Genomic DNA, 21,019 nt, shown 5'->3' on the forward strand with positions numbered 1-21,019 from the left:
TATATAAAAGTCGCTCCGAGTCGCTCGGCACCAAACGCCATAGTGAACTAGTCGCTCGTAAAGTCGCCCGGCGCTAACTGAGTTAAAGGTTGGATGAGTGATTTCACTTAGGTTTCAGTTTTCATGTGGGTGACATGTAGGTGAGCTTGTAGATCTGCTGTTTTCAGCAAGTGACCAAGTGTAGAATCAGCCGTTATGACATCGTCAAGGCACCGCCAACGTCCATTTTACACCCCCTAGTGGACATAACTCGGCACTCCACACAGGAGATGTGGAGTGAAAGTGGTCAAATTCAGTGGCAGACAACTGTAGACTAAATCAAAAACATTTCAATTTTACACAAAAGACTATATTACAACCAGGGTTGTGCAGACAAGGCAGGGGCTGAAATGTATAAATGGGCCTTTTGTTGAAAATAGCAGACCTCCAAGCTCACAACGCGTCGCAGCACGACGCGTTGTGAGCTTGGAGGTTGGCTATTCTCGGTACTTGATAATACTAAACATAATCAAGTCAATACTGGAGATGTGGCGTAACGTCATGGATTTCTACACAGAGAGGGCAATTCTTTCAACATAAGATGCTGCATTCAAGTTCAGGAGAGTTTGGACAAGGCAATTCTCTTTAATGCTGCCTTCAGGTATGGCATGGAAAGAGGGCATTTGCATTTATTTCACCATAGTACAAACTGCATTCATGGTCTGGAGAGGGCACTTTTTACAGACGGGTGTAAGGGCAGGGGCTCAAGCCCCATTTGATGTCTATGTGTGCACATGCCTGATTACAGCAAAATCTAATTCAACCCTGCTGTGTTCGCCAGGATGCGCATCGCTCTGACAGACTACAGCTCATTGGACGAGGTGCTAGCCGCCGTCAGGGACCTCCCCTATGAGGGCGGGGCCAGCAGGACGGGTGACGCTCTCCAGTACCTGGTCGACTACGTCTTCAGTCCCGCCATCACCCGAGACCACACCCCTAAGGTATGACATCACCAGAGACCACACCCCTAAGGTATGACATCACCAGAGACCACACCCCTAAGGTAACGTCTTACAATTTACAATTTATAATTTATTTACAATAAGCAAGGTAACAAATCAATACCAGTAAGACTCCCTAATCGGGAAATAAGCGACCGTCAAGTCACATGTATACACAAATAGGCCTGTAAGTAGACAAACTGTGTAACGCTTTGCGTGATTTTAGGGCAAAATCTGTAGGAGCAGTGTCCAAAAATGTGTTTGAAAAAATCAGGCTGATGGTGGCACTATATGGGACAGATCCATGTTGATGACAGGACTCTAGACATACTGTGTACCGCTTTGTATGATTTTAGGGCAAAATCTGTAGGAGCAGTGTCCAAAAATGTGTTTTGCAAAAATGGGCCTGATTTGCGCTAAATGGGACAGATCCATGTTGATGACATGACTGTAGACATACTGTGTACCGCTTTGAACAGACTGGCTGACTGACAGCCGGTGGAGGTTTTGATAGTAACTGCGACCTGACGGTCGCCATAACAGATCTACAAGCTCGCAGCGCGTATATCTGCTATTTTTAAATAGTTAAAGCACAAAATAATGCATAATAATGCGTTCCCAGTCAAAATGGGTTAAACCCCCTCCCCATATGAAGAACATTCATGGGGAGCCCGCAGTGAATCCTTGTACCCAGGCCCCAGAATTTGGTTCAACACCCCTGTGAGAAGTTAACTCCAGGCAGCTCCCAGGTGTGAGTGTGTGCACGCACGCGCGCATGTGCGTGCGTGCACACACTCACATGCACGCGTGTGTGCGCGAGAGCGACCATGTGTAGGCAGTGGAACGAAGATCATCACGGACACATATTGAATTCCACCTCCATTAACAGTCACAACACAACGCGCTGAACGTTGAGTGAATATTGAAGCTTCCTGATGGTGCGTCTCCACTCCATTGATCGCAGGCTGAACTCCCATTGAACCGATAACACCTCACCTAAGGCGCATAATCTTCATTCCCCGCATTAATTATGCATGAATGAAACGACGAGGTAAAACATGTCAAAAAAAGAGCCTGTCTTCACGGCAGAAATGTAATGAAATCCTAGTGTTGATTTAAAGGAGTAGTTCACCCCCAAAATGATTTTTTTTTCCTGTTGATTAGTCATACCATGGAGACTAGAGTTCAATAATATTTTCGCATTCCTAAGACAAAAATTTGATTTGAGTAAATTTACCCCCATTGATTCCGGAACGAATGGGGGTAAATTTATTGTTATCACATTTTTGTCTTAGGAATGCGACAAAAAACTAAAAAATATTATTGAACTCTAGTCTCCATGGCGTGACTAATCAATAGAAAAAAAGTCATTTTGGGGGTGAACTACTCCTTTAAAGGCATGTAACTTTACCCTATGTTTAGGGTTACTGCCCTCACAGTTTTCTTGGCGCACACGTCAAGCCATATGTCAAATCCATCCGACTCAGAGATATCCTGAATACTTTAATTAATATATAAATGTATTAGTTGGCCTACTCTTCCCACAGTTTCAGTGGCACACATTCAATATGTGAAATCCATTATTAGTGAATACAAATTACTAGGAGTGTAACGATACATTTTAATAGCGATACGATACATATCACGATACATGGTTGACGATACGATACATGGACGATATTGGTTCATTCATGGCGATAGGATTCAATGATTTAAAATCGATATAGTAACTATTTAGCAAAGACATTAAATCTATGTGAAAAGTGCAGGTTTTTAAGGGAAACATGTATTATTAAAGGGTATAAATAAGTAAACACAGTGATTATCTGGCAAATACCCATGTATTTGCCAGATAATCATTTGAACACAAATGGACAAACCCACACCTTGACATGAACCCAGAGATTACACACATTTATCGATAGACCATATGGCTATATGGAAAGGAAAAGTAATTTAACCCATCTTTTAAATGTTTTCTTCTTAAAAATGCTAAATATAATGCACAAGTAGGTAGTATCGATACAATCGATTATTTGCACTACCGATTCGATATGATACAAAATCAAACGATACGATTCGATTTTAGCTGTTTTCATTTCGATATACTTCGATTTTTTTAATTAAAAACAATATTTCGATGCAGTTACTATATCGTTACACCCCTACAAATTATCCATTGTTGCAATGGAGAGTTAATTGCACAGTTGGGAAGCCAGAAGGGAGAGTCTGGGACATGTTTTAGCGAAGGTTCTGTCAGCTTCCCTGTGTTAGCTGTTCTCAGTGATCAGCTAACACACTTGTAGATCAGCTTTTTTCCACTGAGTTCCTGCATAACACCGGGGTACAGGAGATGGTGATTGGTGATGTGATATAAAACAATGAAAAGACCAAATGAGGAACTAGCCCCATATAGAACCTCACCCTCCGCTGCATACTGTTGTGCTCCGAGATGAGGTCCTACGGGGATTTCACCGGGCTGGGGTAGAACGCCTCCACGCCGAGGTAGATCACCCTTTTCCCCAAATTGTATCCAAAAAAGTAAAGGTAGCTCCACGCTCCCAGACTGTGGTTTCCTATCCCAGGGTACATAAAACATGCACTACGGCATGAAACAACCGCTTAAATCGCTAGTTTTGTAATGTTTTCCCATTCAACCGGAACTCCCCCGGCGGCAGTTGCCAGTACTGCTTCTTATTCTGCTACAATGGGAAGAGAGCATCACTGGCACCTGCCGCCGGGGGCTTTTCCGAATTTAATGAGACTAAATGGGCGATTTAAACCGTTTTCCCAACGCCGTCGTGCATGTTTTATGTACCGCGGGATGGAAAATCATAGTCTGGGAGCAACTACCTTTACTTTTTGAGCGGTGGTCACACCGTCTCCATAGCGTGGCCGTGTGTGTAGGTATGTATGTTTGTATGTGGGTGGTAGCCTCAAGCCTGTGGTGTAGTACCTTTTATGACCACACATGTTAAGGGAGGGGCGCTGTTTTCAGGCCAGGCCAGGCACACACACACGCGCGCACACACACACACACACACACAGGGGGGAAGGGGGGAGGGGTTGGTGGGTAAGAGGGTGCTGTTGAGACTAGCCTGGGGGGGGGGGGGGCGGGGGGGGAGGTGACAGAATTCATAGATCTAGAACACATCGAATTCATAGATATAGAACACAGAATATGTACAGTACAGTACAGTTAGGTACAGTAGAGTACAGTATACAGTACAGTTAGGTACAGTATACAGTACAGTAAAGTACAGTAAGGTAATACGCAGTTATTAAGCACGCCCGAGTTTTTTTTTTCCAAATCTTTTTTTTTTTCAAAAACTTTTTTTTTTCAAAAAACTTTTTTTTCCAAAACTTTTTTTTTTCAAAAAAACTTTTTTTTTCCATTTTTTTTATTATTTTTTTTTTTTAACTTTTTTTTTTCAAAAAACTTTTTTTTTTCAAAAAACTTTTTTTTTTCAAAAAACTTTTTTTTTTCAAAAAACTTTTTTTTTTCAAAAAACTTTTGCGGCCCGAGGGGAAGGGGGGAGGGGGTTGGTGGCTCAGTTCACACGGGTGTGATTTTTGGATACAATGTTGGGAAAAGGGTGATCTACCTCGGTGTGGAGGCATTGATCCCCTGTATTCCCTGTAGGACCTCATCTCGGAGCACAACAGTATGCAGCGGAGGGTGAGGTTCTATATGGGGCTATTGAGGGACATACTCTTCAGGGGTAGGGAACCTCAGCTTCTTGAATTAAAGAGTATAGGCCTACTCCTCTATGACATTAAGTGGTTAAAGAGGTTAAACTGATTTTGACGCTACAGTAGCTTATATATTAACTGATTTTGCTGAGGACCCCCTGGAACCTCCCCCCGATGGATGGACCCAGGGCAGGGAGGTCATGAAGGCCATGGCCGTTGTTGCCCCTGAGTTTGGCCTTGTGCCCCTCAAAACAATGGCATGACCTGAGGCCACAGTGCCCTTAATGCCCCAGCTGACTGTACCACTTTCTCCCCTGTCTCTGTCTTGTCAATATGCAGACACCAGTGTCTTGTTGAGTATCCATTTTTAAACCAATCCAGTATCTTTGATTGGTGCAGGGCTGAGCATGGATAAGATTACAAATACCATTTCTTTCTTTCACAGCAGATAGTCTACATATTACCTTTTAAATCTTCCTTAACCCTTAAATTCAATTAATTCTTTCAATGGACTAAAATCTTGTTTTATTTGATGGCCTTCCTGCCCTGGCATTTGGCCTTTGTGCCCTCAAAACAATGGACAACCCCAAAGGCCAAGTGGCCTTGCCCCTAAAATGACAACATTCCAGGCCTGGATGGGACCCCACACTTTTAACTCTTTTACTGCTTTATTTATTATTTATTTATTTGTGGCACTGCCATCAAAGTATAGCTTAAAAGTAGCTTACCTTTGTGACGTTATAAAAAATTATCCATCCATTATTTCCAAACGCATTCTTTCGTAAAACACATGCATAGCTGTAATCGAGCCAAACTGACTGCAGGGGGCAGCCATATGCAATGAATGAGGCTCACAAATGTCCCTCCCTCGCACCAGTAGTTTAGAGCATAGAAATGCATATTCTAGATCCAGTCATAGAAAACGGCCAGGAAGTGATTTCGCCTCCATTGTTGTTTATGTGTGGTCGAGATTTGAGACGAGCGTTACGGGAGCTGTTTCTACTGTACAGACCTGCGCCACCCCTCATCTGCTTACAGTGCTCAGACAAGGTAAAGAACGAATGAACGGCCACTCGTTCATGGCGGCGCGAACCTTGAAGAATGGGGAGAGCGTGAACGTACGTAGCGGTAAAAGAGTCCCCAGACTTGGGGCGTGTTGTTAACATTGAGCTTCCTTCCCTCTTGGCAGATCGCTGTATTGATCACCCCGGGCCGCTCAGACGATCAGGTGGACGGAGCCTCCAGAGCCGTGGCGGACGCAGGAATCACTCTGTTCGCTGTGGGTGAGTATAACTACCAGTAAGACGCCTATTACGCCTAAGAGGCGAAAACTTACCTCGCCCTTGTGGTTGCCCTAACAGGGCATCGTCTGGGAATCAGATGTAGAGGTCAGCTCCATATATGGAGATCTAGGTGATGATCCAGCCGTCTCCATCGGGGAAGTAGATGTAGAGGACAGGGATCTCCATATAAGGGCAAAAAAGGGACAAGGATGTAATTAATTTGCAAGTGTGACTCGTGTCGTGGCAACCACACTGGTTAAACTGACACAATATGTCCATATATGGGCATTTCCAGATATGGGCTTAATATTGATGGGCATAAAAGGGATTCCATTAGTGGTTGCCCTGACAGGCTATCATCTGGGAATCAGCTGTAGAGGTCAGCTCCATATATGGTATGGATATCCAGGGTTTGATCTTTGATAGGTGATGTCACAACAACTATAGACTATTGACTATAGGCGTTACTTACTTACTCACTGACTCAGATACGGACAAGATGTGCCGGTTTTCATAGTTAACTGCGACCTTCGGTCGCAATTAACTAAAGTTTTCAAATAGGCTACTTGTAGTGATTTAAAAAATACAATATTTGCCTTTGATATGTACTGGAGTAGAAGTAAACTGCAAACAGTGGATACAGTTAAGTAAAACTACCTCAAAATGATACTGTACTTGAGTAAATGTACTTAGTTACTGTACTCTCCACCACTGGAGAGAAGGAATGGAAGTCAACTCATTTAACATTCCTCCCAACAAGCTTTTTTTCCTGCGAGTTTATTTTGTATTTTATTTAATTTTGCTGGATGCAAGCTGCTGGATGTCTTATCTGCAAGTTTTTGGCAACGTCGGGGAAATTCAAGAGATATTCATTGGATTTATGCTTATGAGAGAGAGAGAGAGACTGTGTGTGTGTGTGTGTGTGTGTGTGTGTGTGTGTGTGTGTGTGTGTGTGTGTGTGTGTGTGTGTGTGTGTGTGTGTGTGTGTGTGTGTGTGTGTGTGTGTGTGTGTGTGTGTGTGTGTGTGTGTGTGTGTGCGACTGTGTGTGCGACTGTGCGTGTGTGTGCACGTGCGCTGGGCTACAGTATATATCAACATGAACTTCCAGATTGCGTTCACGTTTATTAAATATTTTGGGGTATAATTCTGCTGTAGAGCGTAGTGTACATCCTGTACCACTGTACTTCGTATCTGCTTCTCAGAGATGTAGAGCTATTTAATGAGTTCACGCATGCACGCACGCACGCACACACACACACGCACACACACACACACACGCACACACAGACAGGCAGTCAGTGGTGGAAAAAGTACTCACATATTTTACTTATGTTAAAAGTATCAATACTGTATTACAGAAAAACTCTGTTCCAAGTTAAGAGTCTGTAATTCAAAATGTACGTTAGTAAAAGTATGAAAGTATTGGCATCAAAATGTACTTAGTACAAAAAGTACAAAAAGTAAAAGTACAAAATGTTTGAAAATAGCAGATCTACAAGCTCACAACACGTCGCAATGCGACATGATGTGAGCTTGTAGATCAGCTATTTTCAAACATTTTTTATGGTTTATGTATGTTTTATATATTATAATGTATATCTGCAAAGTAACTATTACGTTTTCTAATAAATGTAGTGGAGTAAAGGTGGTTGCACAATGCTGCGTTTTTCGTTGCGAAATGCGTTTTTCAGGGCAAGGAGAGAGAGAGAGATAGAGAGAGCAAGGGACCGAGTGGTGCGCGAAACGGGCGGCAGTGTGCAAACGTGACTGACATAACGTGAGGTTGATTTTTTTATTCACACGCTCCGAAATTCACCCCGATATTCGGCCCGAAAAACGCAGCAGTGTGCCAGCTTCAGAGTACAACATTTGGATCCGAGATGTACAGTAGTGGAGTAGAAGTAAAAGTATTGGACATTGGAAATACTCAAGTAAAGTACAAATACCTAACATTTTTACCTAAGTACAGTACTTACGTAAAGGAGCTATGGTCAACTTTTTCTTGAAACACGGATGCTAAATCAAAAATAATAATCGAAAATATTTTATAAAAAAAATATGCTTCATATATGTGTTTCTGTCCAAAAATGTCCGCAAAAAGTGTAAAATAATGATAAATAATCAATTTGGCAAGTGTCAGGCTGACACTTTGTTTACATCCTATCAATCCATATAAAAGAATAGACTAGGATGTAAACAAAATGTTGGTCTGACAAAGGCTTAAATGATAATTGTATCATTATTTTACGCTTTTTGTGGTCATTTTTGAACAGAAACACATATATGAAGCATATTCTTTTTTATAAAATATTTTCGAAACATAATTTTTATTTTAGCATCCGTTTTTTAAGAAAAAGTTGACTATAGCTCCTTTAAGTAAATGTACTTAGTTACTTTACACTGCCGGCAGGCAGGCAGGCAGGTAGTAATAATTACATCTCGTCAGGGACGTGCTGGCCATTGGGAAAAGCGGGACAACTCCCGAACGTCCGGTTCATTCTCGGCCGGTCCAGGCCGGGCCATTAGGAAAAAATTTGGAAAACTGTTTGCACAAAAGTAAAAATGTAACTGTTTGCACAAAAGTAGTGAAAACAGCAGATCTACAAGCACACAACGCCTCGTACCGCGAGGCGTTGTGTGCTTGTAGATCAGCTGTTTTCACTAGTTTAAATCATTTTTTAAATGAAAAATACAAAACAAACGGTTTTGGACATACAAGGTTTCCACCCGGCAACGACGAAATATAACTCATGTACAGTAATTGGCCCACTGGCTTGTCACTTGTCATGATCTGAAATGGCAAATCTTTGAGTAGCAGCAGCGCTATAGAGAGAGATCTCTCTCTATAGCGCGCAATGAGGGCCTCTCTTTTTCCCGGGCTGAATCAGGGGCCCAGCACGTCCCTGCATCTCGTTAGCGGTGGTGTGCTAATTGCAGTGATTTCTCATGGCTTCCTCTCAGAGCCGTGACTCTCACATGTCATTCATCATGACATGACATCTGCTGTACTGACACTCTGCTTACTAGAGTGAGAAGAAGGGCTTTTCATGCAACCCCCCGGAAATGTGTTTCTTATCAATGTTTCCTTATTGGAAGAAAAAAAAATGCTGAAAATGATGAGCTATGTTAAAAAGTTGTCAAAATGTACCCCAAACACCTTTTTTGGTACATGGCTCTGGTGAAATTGTAATTCACTAAATTTACACAAATAGACATGGAAGTCAGACATTTTGGCGTGGAGTATCTTGACACATAGGGCCTTGTTCAATGAGTCTGAGGAGGCTTCTCCGTAGACAACGCCACGCTGACTTGATTCTCTGCATTTCACTTCTTGCTTCCATCTACAGCAGGGGTCTTCAACAGGGGGTCCGGGACCCCTAGGGGGTCCTCAGAGTTACTATAGGGGGTCCTCCAAATCACAGAAACTGTTTTCTCCTTTTTTATAGTAACCGCTTGAACCCCAGTGTCCATATTCTGAGAACTTTAGCCAAAAATAGCAGATCTACAAGCTCACAACGCCTCGTGCTGCGAGGCGTTGTGAGCTTGTAGATCAGCTATTTTCGGCAAAGAGGTTTGGTCTAGACGGGAAAAAGAGCAGACTAAGTACAGAGTGAAAGGTCAACTTTATTAAGTATTGACAGTTCAAATACATGAATCCAAAATATACTGATGATTGTGCTGTCAAACAATTAAACTATATGGAATCTATGAACAGGTTGTGGGGGTCCCTGCTTCATCTCTCTCTCAACTAAGGGGTCCTTGGCCTGAAAACGTTGAAGACCCCTGATCTACAGTATCGTCGCTAAAGTAGCAGCATTTTGGGGCTTGCTACCAATGCATTTTTAAAGACGAGTCATGACCTACATCATCCCCAGAAATAGGCCTACTGTCCGCTCGACAAATAACAACAAAGATGATTAATTTCCAGCACTTTATGGTGAATATCAGTGGCTCGTTTGTAGATAGAAAACGTTCCATCTCCCTAAGCTTCAATTTGAGCCCTTTCTGATAACCCCATCTTCCCGCTAGACTAGACCGTGTGTCCATGCTGTTAATATAATAGAATATTTCACTTTTCTAAGGTTGGCGTTGCATACACACACAGGGGTGTCACACCAAATTCTGGGCCCTGGGTAAAAGGATTCACTGTGAGCCCCCATGAATGTTCGACATACTGTAGGGGGCATTTAGACTGGGAACGCATTATTTTGTGATTTAACTATTGAAAAATTTCAGATATAAAAGCTCACCGAGTGCCACGCTGCGAGCTTGTAGATCTGCTATTTTTAGAAAAATATTGAAGATTTGTCTCTGAATATTTCAAATCCAAGTCCCCCCCCCCAGAAGCAACATTTTAGTTACAAATGTTCGCTTAAAAAATACATATATTCAAAGATTTGCACACATTTTCACGACTTTTTCAAAAATAGTAGATCTACAAGCTCCCAGCGTGGCCGCGCTGTGAGCTTGTATATCTGCTGTTTTTCAATAGCTAAAGTTACTAGGGCCCCTCCACCTTGGGCCCTATAACTCAGTCCCACTTTCCCCCCCAATTGTGACGCCTCTGCGCCTAAGTAATCGTGACATGACATGTTCATATGGTCCCATCCCTAATGCGAGGTTATGTTATGTTTATGTGGTGCTCAGGTGTGCGTGGAGCAGACGAGTCAGAGCTGAGGACCATGGTGACGGAGCCCTACGAGGAGCACCTGATGCTGGGAGCAGACTTCTCCCTGCTGGGCTCTCTGGTTCCCAAGCTGTCCCGGAGGCTGTGTGTGACCGCCTCGGAGCCGCCCAGGCCCGTCAGGACCGCCCACGCAGGTAGGGTTAAATCAGTGGTGGATTAAATGTAGTCAACATTTTTAAGGCGTCATCAGTGTTGATTTTGTCGCCTAAAACTATGACGAAAAATGTTTGTCGACTGTGTTTTTTTTCACTGACAAAAACTAAATAAAAACTGAATGAAAACTAAGCTGTGATGACTAAAACTAAGACTAAATATATTGACAATTTCGTCAACAAAATAAAAACTAGACTAAAACGTTAGGGAGGGACTAGTGGAGAAGAGTCATTTTATGTTTGGTTGCTCTCTGGTGTTGCGTGCTGAAAATAGCAGATCTACAAGCTCACAACGGGAAATCGGTCATTACGATGCCACTGCGTAGTAAATCCATTGAGAGGCCCATAAAGAGACTTCATTTACTCAAAAAGAGACATTTTGATCCCAAGGCCGGCCATGACACTTTTCTGGGCCCACACTGTCATGTGACTAGATGACGTAAACGTTGAAGTCAAGTGATAATCCATCTGCGCAAAAACAACCCCGCCCAGCCCTTCAAAATAATAGCGGCGGCCTACGGAGGTAGAAGTAGAAGTGTTAATGATGACTTTTGCCAGAGATGATTGGGCTTCGGGCTTAAACAAAGAAGGACACCGACATACAGTACATACCCAGCCGATCACAGTACTTGCACGCTCTGCTGGTGCAAGTAATCTCTCTCTGTGTGTCTGTTCCAGTAGAGGACAGATCAGTATAATGACCATCTCTCTCTCTCTCTCTCTCTCTCTCTCTCTCTCTCTCTCTCTCTCTCTCTCTCTCTGTGTGTCTCCCCTTCCCTCTCCCTCCTCTCCCCCCCCTCCCCCCAGTAGAGGAGCAGGTGCTAGGACCCAGGGACCTGCAGGTCAGTGAGTTGGGACACAGCTCTCTCAGGCTGACCTGGGGTCAGGCCACCGGTGACGTCACCGGATACCGCCTGCTGGTGGCGCCGCTGAGCCCCAAGGGACTGCCGCTGACCGCACAGCAGAGACAGGTGAGGGGGGGGGGGGGTGTGTGTGTGTGTGTGTGTGTGTGTGTGTGTGTGTGTGTGTGTGTGTGTGTGTGTGTGTGTGTGTGTGTGTGTGTGTGTGTGTGTGTGTGTGTGTGTGTGTGTGTGTGTGTGTGTGTGTGTGTGTGTGTGTGTTGATTTTGACAGCAAGGCTTGATGTAGTTTCCATAAAGCCCCTTAACTCATACTCTGCGATCCCCGTCGAAACCGGAGATTTCCCGCTGTACCTCTCTGCGATGCCCGTCGTTCCCGGAAATTTAATTAGCTTTAATCATTATGAAACGATTAAAAGTATGATCGCTGTATATAGCCGTTTCGGAGACTTTAGGCCCGCCCCCTAACTGTATCCGGTCGTATTTCCCGTTTGGACCGGATCTAGGTTTCCATATCCGGTCTGACGTCCAGTCGCAGCTCCGTTCGCATAGCTTTTCATTGTAAACAAGTGAGCTGACTGCATGGCCATAGAATGGTATTTTTTCACACGTTTTTGTATTTATTTTGTAGCTGTTTGATTCCTCTACCCGCCTGGCATATGATCTGCGCACATATCGTCTGCTATGTGCGCGAACGTGTCCACATGTTACCATAGCGCACAACTGGCTTTTTCCAATGTTTTTTCATGTAAACACTGGCGGATAAGCAGGGATACAGCGTGGCAACGGATATGTCTATTTCAATGGGGGTTTTTTATTCGAAAGCTGTCACCGAGTCTACACGTCTACTACATGAGTCGCGCACAGATTGTGCACGATGCGTGCGCGTGCCCACGTTAAAAGGTAAGGACAATTTCTCAGCTGCTTACTACAGCTATGTTTAAAATGGCAGCAAAATTGTTAATGCGCGTTAAGCCTTTTCCGCTTAAATCTTTTTATGGAAGCACTTCAAAATTCGAATAAACTTTGATTATCCGCAAAAACTTTTATCCGCTTGGAGGAGGTGCGTGGATTTTGAGGCTTTATCGAATAAACTAAATGCGCATTTGTGAATGGAAACGGGTCAGCCAATAAATGCGAATAGATTATGATGTTCTGGATCCATATCGTCCTCCAACTTATCACTTTCGTCCTGCCGCTTAATGTCCATTGTATAGCATTTATAGCCCACAAAACAAACCCGTTGTGTGTTACACACGGAGTGACACGGACCGTGTGTAAATTCCTCCCGTTTTCACCTCCCGGAGTCAAGCCATCCGTGGCTAACCCTTCCTCATCCCACCGTGTTGCGTGCCAAAAGTGGCCGATCTACAAGCTCACAGCAGCTCGCATCCTTGCAGATCGGCCACCTTCCAGAGGACGCTGAAACCCAGATGATTAACTTAAAGGGGAAGACCACCCATTTTCAATATTGAACTGTGTCATTAATATACCTTAGAGGAGTTGTGTGGAAATAGAAAAAAAGGTTCCCCCCCTTTTGTGTTGCCTAGAACTGGATGATTGATTTTGGGGTTTGTATTGTAAATTACAACTTGATGACATCACACATTGTACTTTACAATACAAACCCCAAAATCAATCCTCCAGTTCTAGGCAACACAGAAGGGGGGGAACTTTTTTATCTATTTCCACACAACTCCTCTAAGGTATATTAATGACATAGTTCAATATTGAAAATGGGTGGTGTGATAGAAAAATATTAATATCCAGTCAGGGTGAAGTCAACCATTTATTGAAGAAGATTCATCAGCATCAGAGAAACAGCATACAGCAGACTCAGCATCAGAGAGCTCTGGCCTGCTGGCCAGAGCTTTGCCCTGTTGGGCAGAAGACTCCCTCAAGTGTCATATGGGACACCTCTTTATACACCACGGTGCTCTCCCTAGATGGAGATAGATAGAATCTAAGCATCTATACTATTATAAGTACCATACAGTTTATAATAAGGCTGACTGGTTAAGTTGCAATGACCATGTATAGTATCACTTAGTACAGGTTTTATGCTGACACAGAGGAGAAGTAGAAGTCACAGTCCATGGATGTCAGCTGTTGGATTGACAGCAGCAGGTACATCTAAATTGAGTAGCCTAGTGAGATTTTCTGTAGACTACATACACTATATAAATATTATCTACCACAGTGGTCTTCCCCTTTATTGTGAAACATTTGTTTTCTCACTCAACAGTAAACAAACCAACATACAGTTTGTGTATAGAGGCTATCTGCACATTTCTAAAGTGACAATTTACAGACTTTTTAACACCTCTAAAATGACAAATTAAAAATATTAGAGGCAGAAACTGTGAAAATAGACGATCTACATGCTCACAAGCGTTGTGAGCATGTAGATCTGCTATTTTCACAAACCGTGTTATACAAAATGTAATGCCTCAACTTTTAGTACTCGTCGTGTGTGGGGGTCCCCAGTTAAAATATGATTATTTTGGGGGTCGCGGCCTGAAAAGGTTGAGAACCACTCGCTGATTTATGCTGACATGAATAAATGATTCCAATGTGTGTGTAATGTGTCAGATTGACCTGAAGGGGGACGTGTCGAGCACCCTGGTCACAGAGCTGGATCCTCAGACCCACTACTCCCTCACCCTGTACGCCGTCTACCCCGACCTGCTGGGAGACCCTGTGGCTGTCCAGGTGCACACGCGTGAGTCTCACACCACAGCTACACGCACGCACGCACGCACGCACGCACGCACGCACGCACACACACACACACACACACATTGGACCTCAGGCTTGCTAGCTCCATAACCACTTTTAAATCTAAATTAAAGCCCCATTTTATATCAAAAAAGGCCATTTTAACCCCTAACGGTTATGATTTACTGTTTGCTTTTGTAACTTTGTTTAAAGTATGTCTCAGGCTTAAACAAATTATAAGAGACTTGAATTTGTCGCATTCCTAAGCCAATCATTTGTGGAGACTCTTTGTGTCTCTATAGGGAACCACAGCTGGTCATCAAATGATTGGCTTGGGAATGAGACAAAAACAAAAGTCTCCATGGTAGGATGGAGTAGGCTAATCAATAGAGCAGTGAAGTCTGACGTCATTTACCCATCCTACCTGGTTCACGTTTTTTTCCCCCCATTCTGAATTCCCATAGACCTTTTTCATATCTCATCATATAATAACTGTGTTCCAAACATAAACAAATGATCTCAGCAGTTTGAGTCATATCGATATGAAGAATCAACTGATGTGGAGAAAACACTAATGATACTGTCGCCGAATTAGTTACATTTTCACTAGAAACAGGCTTTATCAAATATGAGTGAATGACTATCATACAGAGACACCTCGCGACAATATGGCACAAAGGGTTTGTTTATTTTCGGACCACAATGCTTATATGAGACGATTTTAAGATGGCCCAATGTTATTCTCCATAGAGAAATTACTTCCATGAACCGGGGGATGAGCGAGTCATGTCATGACTTCACTGCTCTATAGGGGACATTTTTAGGGTGAACTATCTGTTTATGTGTCAGCCTGTGTTGATCCCTCTCCAGGACAGGTCTGGAGTGTATCTGATTTCCACTGATTTTGGAACCTCTCCTCGTTCTCCTCTAGTTCCTGTTCCTGTGGTGTCCAACTTCCGTGTGATGGAGGAGGGTCTGTTCTCCCTGCGCATGGCCTGGACCCCTCCTCTGGGGAAGATCAACGCCTTCAAGATCTTCATTCCTAGATGTACGTATAGGCATGCTCTAAACCTCTAAACCAGGGTTCCCCAATAGGCGGCCCGTGGGCCATTTGCGGACCGCGGGGGGCTACAGTACTGTCTGGCCCACACCAACCCCAGTAATAATGGTGGTATAAGAGCAGCAACAACACTAGTATATGGTCGTTGTCGGGTGGAAATCTCGTGTCTCCAAATTTGTATGTTCTTTCGCAAATCATACAAGGCTGTCGCACAAAAGTAGTGAAAACAGCAGATCTACAAAGGCGTTGTGTGCTTGTAGATCGGCTGTTTTCACTAGTTTAAATTATTTTTAAAATGATAAATGCAAAACATATGGTTTTGGACATACAAGATTTTCACCCGACAACGACGATATCTGAACTGTCGCAGTCGCTGGAGTAGCGGGAACACCACCGTCGCCCCCTGCAATGTTGTGGCCCTCGACTTGGTACCCTAGACATGATTTGGCCCTTGGGGAAAACTAATTGGGGAACCCTGCTCTAAACCTTCAACATTATTATTCCTAGATGTACGTACAGTAATACGCATCCTCTAAACCTGGGATCCTCAACAGGGGGGTCACAGTGACCCCTATGTCAGGGTTCCACAAAGTGGGTGACATGGCACCCTGGGCCCCAGTCCATTTTGGGTCCTTGGCATGGGTGTCACCATCATAGATTGTAAAGGCACCAGAGGATGCTATTGGCTGCCAACGGTCACGTGCAACCGCAGGGATACATGGGAGAATGTGGTCGGAGCCTCCCGAAATACAGCACACGAAGAAGAACACAGCCGGCTGGTATCAGCTTAATTGGCCACGCCCCCCGCAACTTTATCATCAATTTTAACATAAATGGGACCGTATTTTCACAAAATGCATATGATGGTGATTGAAAGGCAATTTTTAGCGATAGGAACCATAAAGTATTTATGAAAATGTTAATTAAGGTTAGAAAACAAAAGGGGAAAATGAATGGGGTCCAATGGAGGGGACAGCGCAACTAGCGGCCAACCATAGGAAGTTTTAGTTCCGTATTGGAGTCATTTTAAATCGGCGGAACTATGCCCCTGGCTGCCCCAGAAAAAATAATATAAATGTGTAATTCTTCAATATCCCTACAACAATATCACTTCACTATGCTTAGTAAAATGGGTCTGATTTGCACTGCAGGAGTTATTCTCCCATCTCCTGCCCTAGGAGGCAGAGTTACTGCAGGGGGGGGAGGGGGCTGCCAAAACTTTTTCTTATGTATTTTGTACATGAATGAATAACAGGCTTACCTATGCATGGTGACCTTATTGAAATGCTACCATAGCAGGGACACGCAGAGAATGTTACAGAGGCAGGGGCTGAGATTTGTAAAAGGGCCTTTTGGTGAAAATATTGCAGACCTCCAAGCTCAGAACGTGTCGCAGTGCGATGCGTTGTGAGCTTGGAGGTCTGCTATTTTCGGTACTTGATAGTTACCACACTAAACTAAGCATAGTCAAGTCAATACTAGAGATGTGGTGTATAGAGCATGGCTTTCTACACAGAGAGGGCAATTCTTTCAACACAAGATGCTGCGTTCAAGTTCAGGATAGTTTGGACAAGGCAATTCTCTCTTGAATACTGCCTTCAGGTATGGCATGGAAAGAGGGGCATTTGCATTTCTTTCACCATAGTAAAAACTGTATTCATGGTCTGGAGAGGGCACTTTTTACAGACGGGTAAAAGGGCAGGGGCTCAGCCCCTTTTGATGTCTATGTGTGCACGTGCCTGTACAGTAGCGTTTTATTTACGAGTCGTGTGTGTGTGTGTGTGTGTGTGTGTGTGTGCGTGTGTGTCTGCGTGCGTGCGTGCGTGCGTGCGTGTGCGTGAATAACTCTCCAGCCGACAGGCCCGGACACGCGTACGAACAGGAGCTCCCCGGCGACGTCTCCTCCCATGTGATCGACGGCCTGGAGGAGGACAGGAAGTACACGGTGACCATCTACGCCGTCTACCCTCAGGGCCCCAGCGACCCCGTCTCCGTGGTGGGGAAGACACGTGAGTTCTGGACTGCCCTCTTTAACCCACGACCTGGAACGATTTAACCACTTTAACCCTGCAAGGCCCAGCGTTGCTTTTTGGCAACATTTTTTTAAATAATTAAAAAAAAAATGTTATAGTTAGTTTTCCTGTTCTTTTTTCACATTAACATCACCATTAAATCCTATTGTTTAGTATTACAATGCCATTGGCCACGATATTTGCATATAAATACCCCCCACAGAGGCCGACATTCACACCTCCCAGAGAAGTTGAAATTCCAGCGTCTGGACGAACAACATCTCACTTTTTAACTGAAGCTATTCCTCACTAAAACATAAGTAAAATGCATGTAATATATTTTTTCGTGATCATTAGAATGTCTAGAACATGTACATGTGTTATTATTGTGAAAAATATCCCCAAAATGCAAATTAGAGCATGATTTATGATTTATGATTTATGGCTATAAAACCTTACAAAAACATTATTAATTTTTTAACATTACATTTTCCTGTGATTAGGACTCCTACAACATCTGATATATATATATATTTTTTAATTGACCAGTAGAAATTAATTCGGGTCTTGCAGGGTTAACCACTTTAACCATTATTTTATGCTTTAACTATAAAAAGAATTGCAGATATACAAGCTCACAGCGTGCTTGTATATCTGCAATTTTTTGAAAAGTCGTGAACATTTGTGCAAGTCTTTGATTCTATACAAAATATCTTCTAAATCTGAAAATGTTTCTATGTCAGTGGTTCTCAAACTTTTTTATGGCAATGGACCCTCCAAATGTATTTGGCAGCGGACCCCCATCTCAAAATATTTATTTCCAGGGAACCCCCCCCAGAAGCAAAATCTGAGTTACAAATGTTCGCTTAAAAAAATACATATATTCAAAGATTCGCACACATTTTCACGACTTTCAAAAATAGCAGATCTACAAGCTCGCAGCGAGTGCCGCGCTGTGAGCTTGTATATCTGCTATTTTTCAATAGTTAAAGCATAAAATTATTTTTGAAGGATGCCAGTGAGCTACATGTGGGGATAGAAAAACTAAAATACTCAAATATTTTGACTTGAGTTTGTTGGTGATTTATATTAAACCAAGCTTTACATATTTGTCAGGTTTCACATCATGTTTGGCTGTGAAGAATTGATATTGAGGATACAGTGCTGTGCCTCACTTTGTCCACAAGATGGCAGTGTAGTCCCTGTAAATGGATTGACTGGGACTCACTCATTTTTCATGTTTCTTTCTTTCTTTTTTGAACAAATTGTTATCATAATAATTGATCAGACAAGTCATTGGTATATTTACTTGATATTTAGATTTTTAGAGCTCATGACTTTCATTACACTACTTTTTAAAGAAATTAGAGGCGACTTTTTTTTCTTTATTTTTTCATTTTTACTCCACTACATTTCAAGGAAAGGGACCAAACTTGAAATACATTATTAGCAATACATTATAAAAACAAGCAAGGTTCCCAGTTCGATCCCGGGCTCCTCCCCAGAGTTAGAGTGGAAGAGTCCTTGAGCAAGACTCTGAACCCCTAGTTGCTCCCGGTGAGCAGGTCGGTGCCTTCCATGGTTTCCTCTGCCATCGGTGTGTGAATGTGTGAATGCAATGCAGTACCTCAGTACTTTAACTCAGTGGTTCTCAACCTGTGGGTCGGGACCCCCAGGGGGGTCCCTGAATTATTTTGGGGGGGTCCCCAGATGATTCACTTAATGTGCAACATTGTTTTCTCACTCAACAGTAAACAAACCAACATAACGTTTAAATGTATAGAGGGTTTATGCACATTTCTAAAGTGACAATTTAAGGACTTTTTAAAGGGGAAGACCACCCATTTTCAATATTGAAATATGTCATTAATATACCTTAGAGGAGTTGTGTGGAAATAGAAAAAAATGTATTCCCCTTCTGTGTTGCCTGGAACTGGGGGATTGATTTTGGGGTTTGTATTGTAAAGTACAACTTGATGACATCACACATTGTACTTTACAATACAAACCCCCAAATCAATCCTCCAGTTCTATGCAACACAGAACTTTTTTTCTATTTCCACACAACTCCTCTAAGGTATATTAATGACATATTTCCATATTGAAAATCGGTGGTCTTCACCTTTAATACCTCTAAAATGACAAATATTATTGGCCAAATTGTCGAATATTAGAGGCAGAAATTGTGAAAATAGCAGATCTACATGCTCACGCGAGGCGTTGTGAGCATGTAGATCTGCTATTTTAACTAACTTTCACACATTTTGAGTAATATCTGAAATACATTTTGCCTCAATAAGAAATTGGGCCACTCCCTTTTACTCCCTGAAACTCATCCGTTGCTCTGACCGTGGAGAGGTAAAATAGTAAATACAACTATTTGAAAAGGACATTTACTGTGTGCTGGCTTTTTTCTCACTTTCAAAACAACTATAAAAGCCTACAGGGCATACATGAATGGACAGCAGCGACAAACAGTGACCTCAAACAGTTTCCACCACTGTTCAAAGACGCGTGTGTATGTGTGTGTGTGTGTGTGTGTGTGTGTGTGTGTACGCGCTCGTGTGCGCGTGTGTGTTGTGCACGCGTGCGTGTTCTCCACAGTGAAGCTGGTACCCGTCAAGCAGCTCCTGGTCCAGAATGCCACCACAGACACCCTCCAGGCTCGCTGGGCGCCGGTGAAGGGTGCCACGGGGTACCGGCTCACCTGGGCAAACTCAGGTATGGACCCCTTATCACAGTGGTTCTCAAACTTTCACATTTCAAGGTCTCCCTTAACTCTGACAGTGTACAACTGGAACCAAATGAACCTGTAAGGGTTCATTTGGTTCCATTTGTAAACTGTCCGAGTTACAGACTTGTGTGGGTTCATTTAGGGGCCTAAAAGAACCCACAGAGTCCCTGGAATCCACTTTGATTGCGACCGTCGGGTCGCAAGTTACTATGAAAAGCTCCACCGGCTGGCTGTCTGTCAGTCAGTCAGTCTCTGTCGGTCACGTCACACTTTTCCCCTACTCATATCTCCGCCACCGTTGGCCCTATCCACACCAAACTTTGCACACACACTCCTTGGCTGCCAAACCACAACCTCCACCCCTCATTTCTCACATGCCCCTCTTCTAGCGCCACCATAAGCCCGGTTCTTGCAAAACACATTTTTGGACACTGCTCCTACAGACTTTGCCCTAAAATCACGCAAAGCGGTACACAGTATCTCTAATGTCATGTCATCAACATGGATCTGTCCCATTTCCCATATTCCCTCCTGATTGGCTACCATTGCCTTCTAAAGTTTGTGTATGCGACCTGACGGTTTAGGGAGTCTTACTGGTTAACTCAATCAGCCTTATCAGACAACGTCACACTGATAAGAACCAGTAGGCTATGCAGCGCGCAAGTCAGCACCAAATGAACCCCACCGCTCATAAGATGCAATGGATTAGTGGTCACTGCACTCAGGTGTAAAAATGCGTTCCATCAAACTTTCAGATGCAGATCTTTCTCCCAGTGTGGAGGAAGAATCCTTAGGATTTTTACTGTGATCACTCTTGAAATGTAATATGTGTCGCTGGGG

The 21,019-nt window shown here is 43.2% G+C and overlaps 1 protein-coding gene across 1 annotated transcript in view; it reads left to right on the top strand.

The window, feature by feature from the left end:
• col7a1l (collagen type VII alpha 1-like) overlaps positions 1 to 21,019 on the top strand; it is a gene marked incomplete at both ends in the record, with an annotated part of 222,091 nt that overhangs the window by 11,456 nt on the left and 189,616 nt on the right. Inside the window, 8 exons of the mRNA XM_080753927.1 lie at positions 821 to 980; positions 5,863 to 5,956; positions 10,605 to 10,778; positions 11,604 to 11,767; positions 14,248 to 14,367; positions 15,244 to 15,421; positions 17,287 to 17,442; positions 20,050 to 20,166. Of these exons, the coding sequence (XP_080610053.1) occupies positions 821 to 980; positions 5,863 to 5,956; positions 10,605 to 10,778; positions 11,604 to 11,767; positions 14,248 to 14,367; positions 15,244 to 15,421; positions 17,287 to 17,442; positions 20,050 to 20,166 (1,163 nt within the window). The remainder of the gene's footprint in view (positions 1 to 820; positions 981 to 5,862; positions 5,957 to 10,604; positions 10,779 to 11,603; positions 11,768 to 14,247; positions 14,368 to 15,243; positions 15,422 to 17,286; positions 17,443 to 20,049; positions 20,167 to 21,019) is intronic.

Source organism: Nannobrachium achirus (genome assembly GCF_963921795.1).
Source record: "Nannobrachium achirus genome assembly, chromosome: 23".
Classification (NCBI taxonomy): Eukaryota; Metazoa; Chordata; class Actinopteri; order Myctophiformes; family Myctophidae; genus Nannobrachium; species Nannobrachium achirus.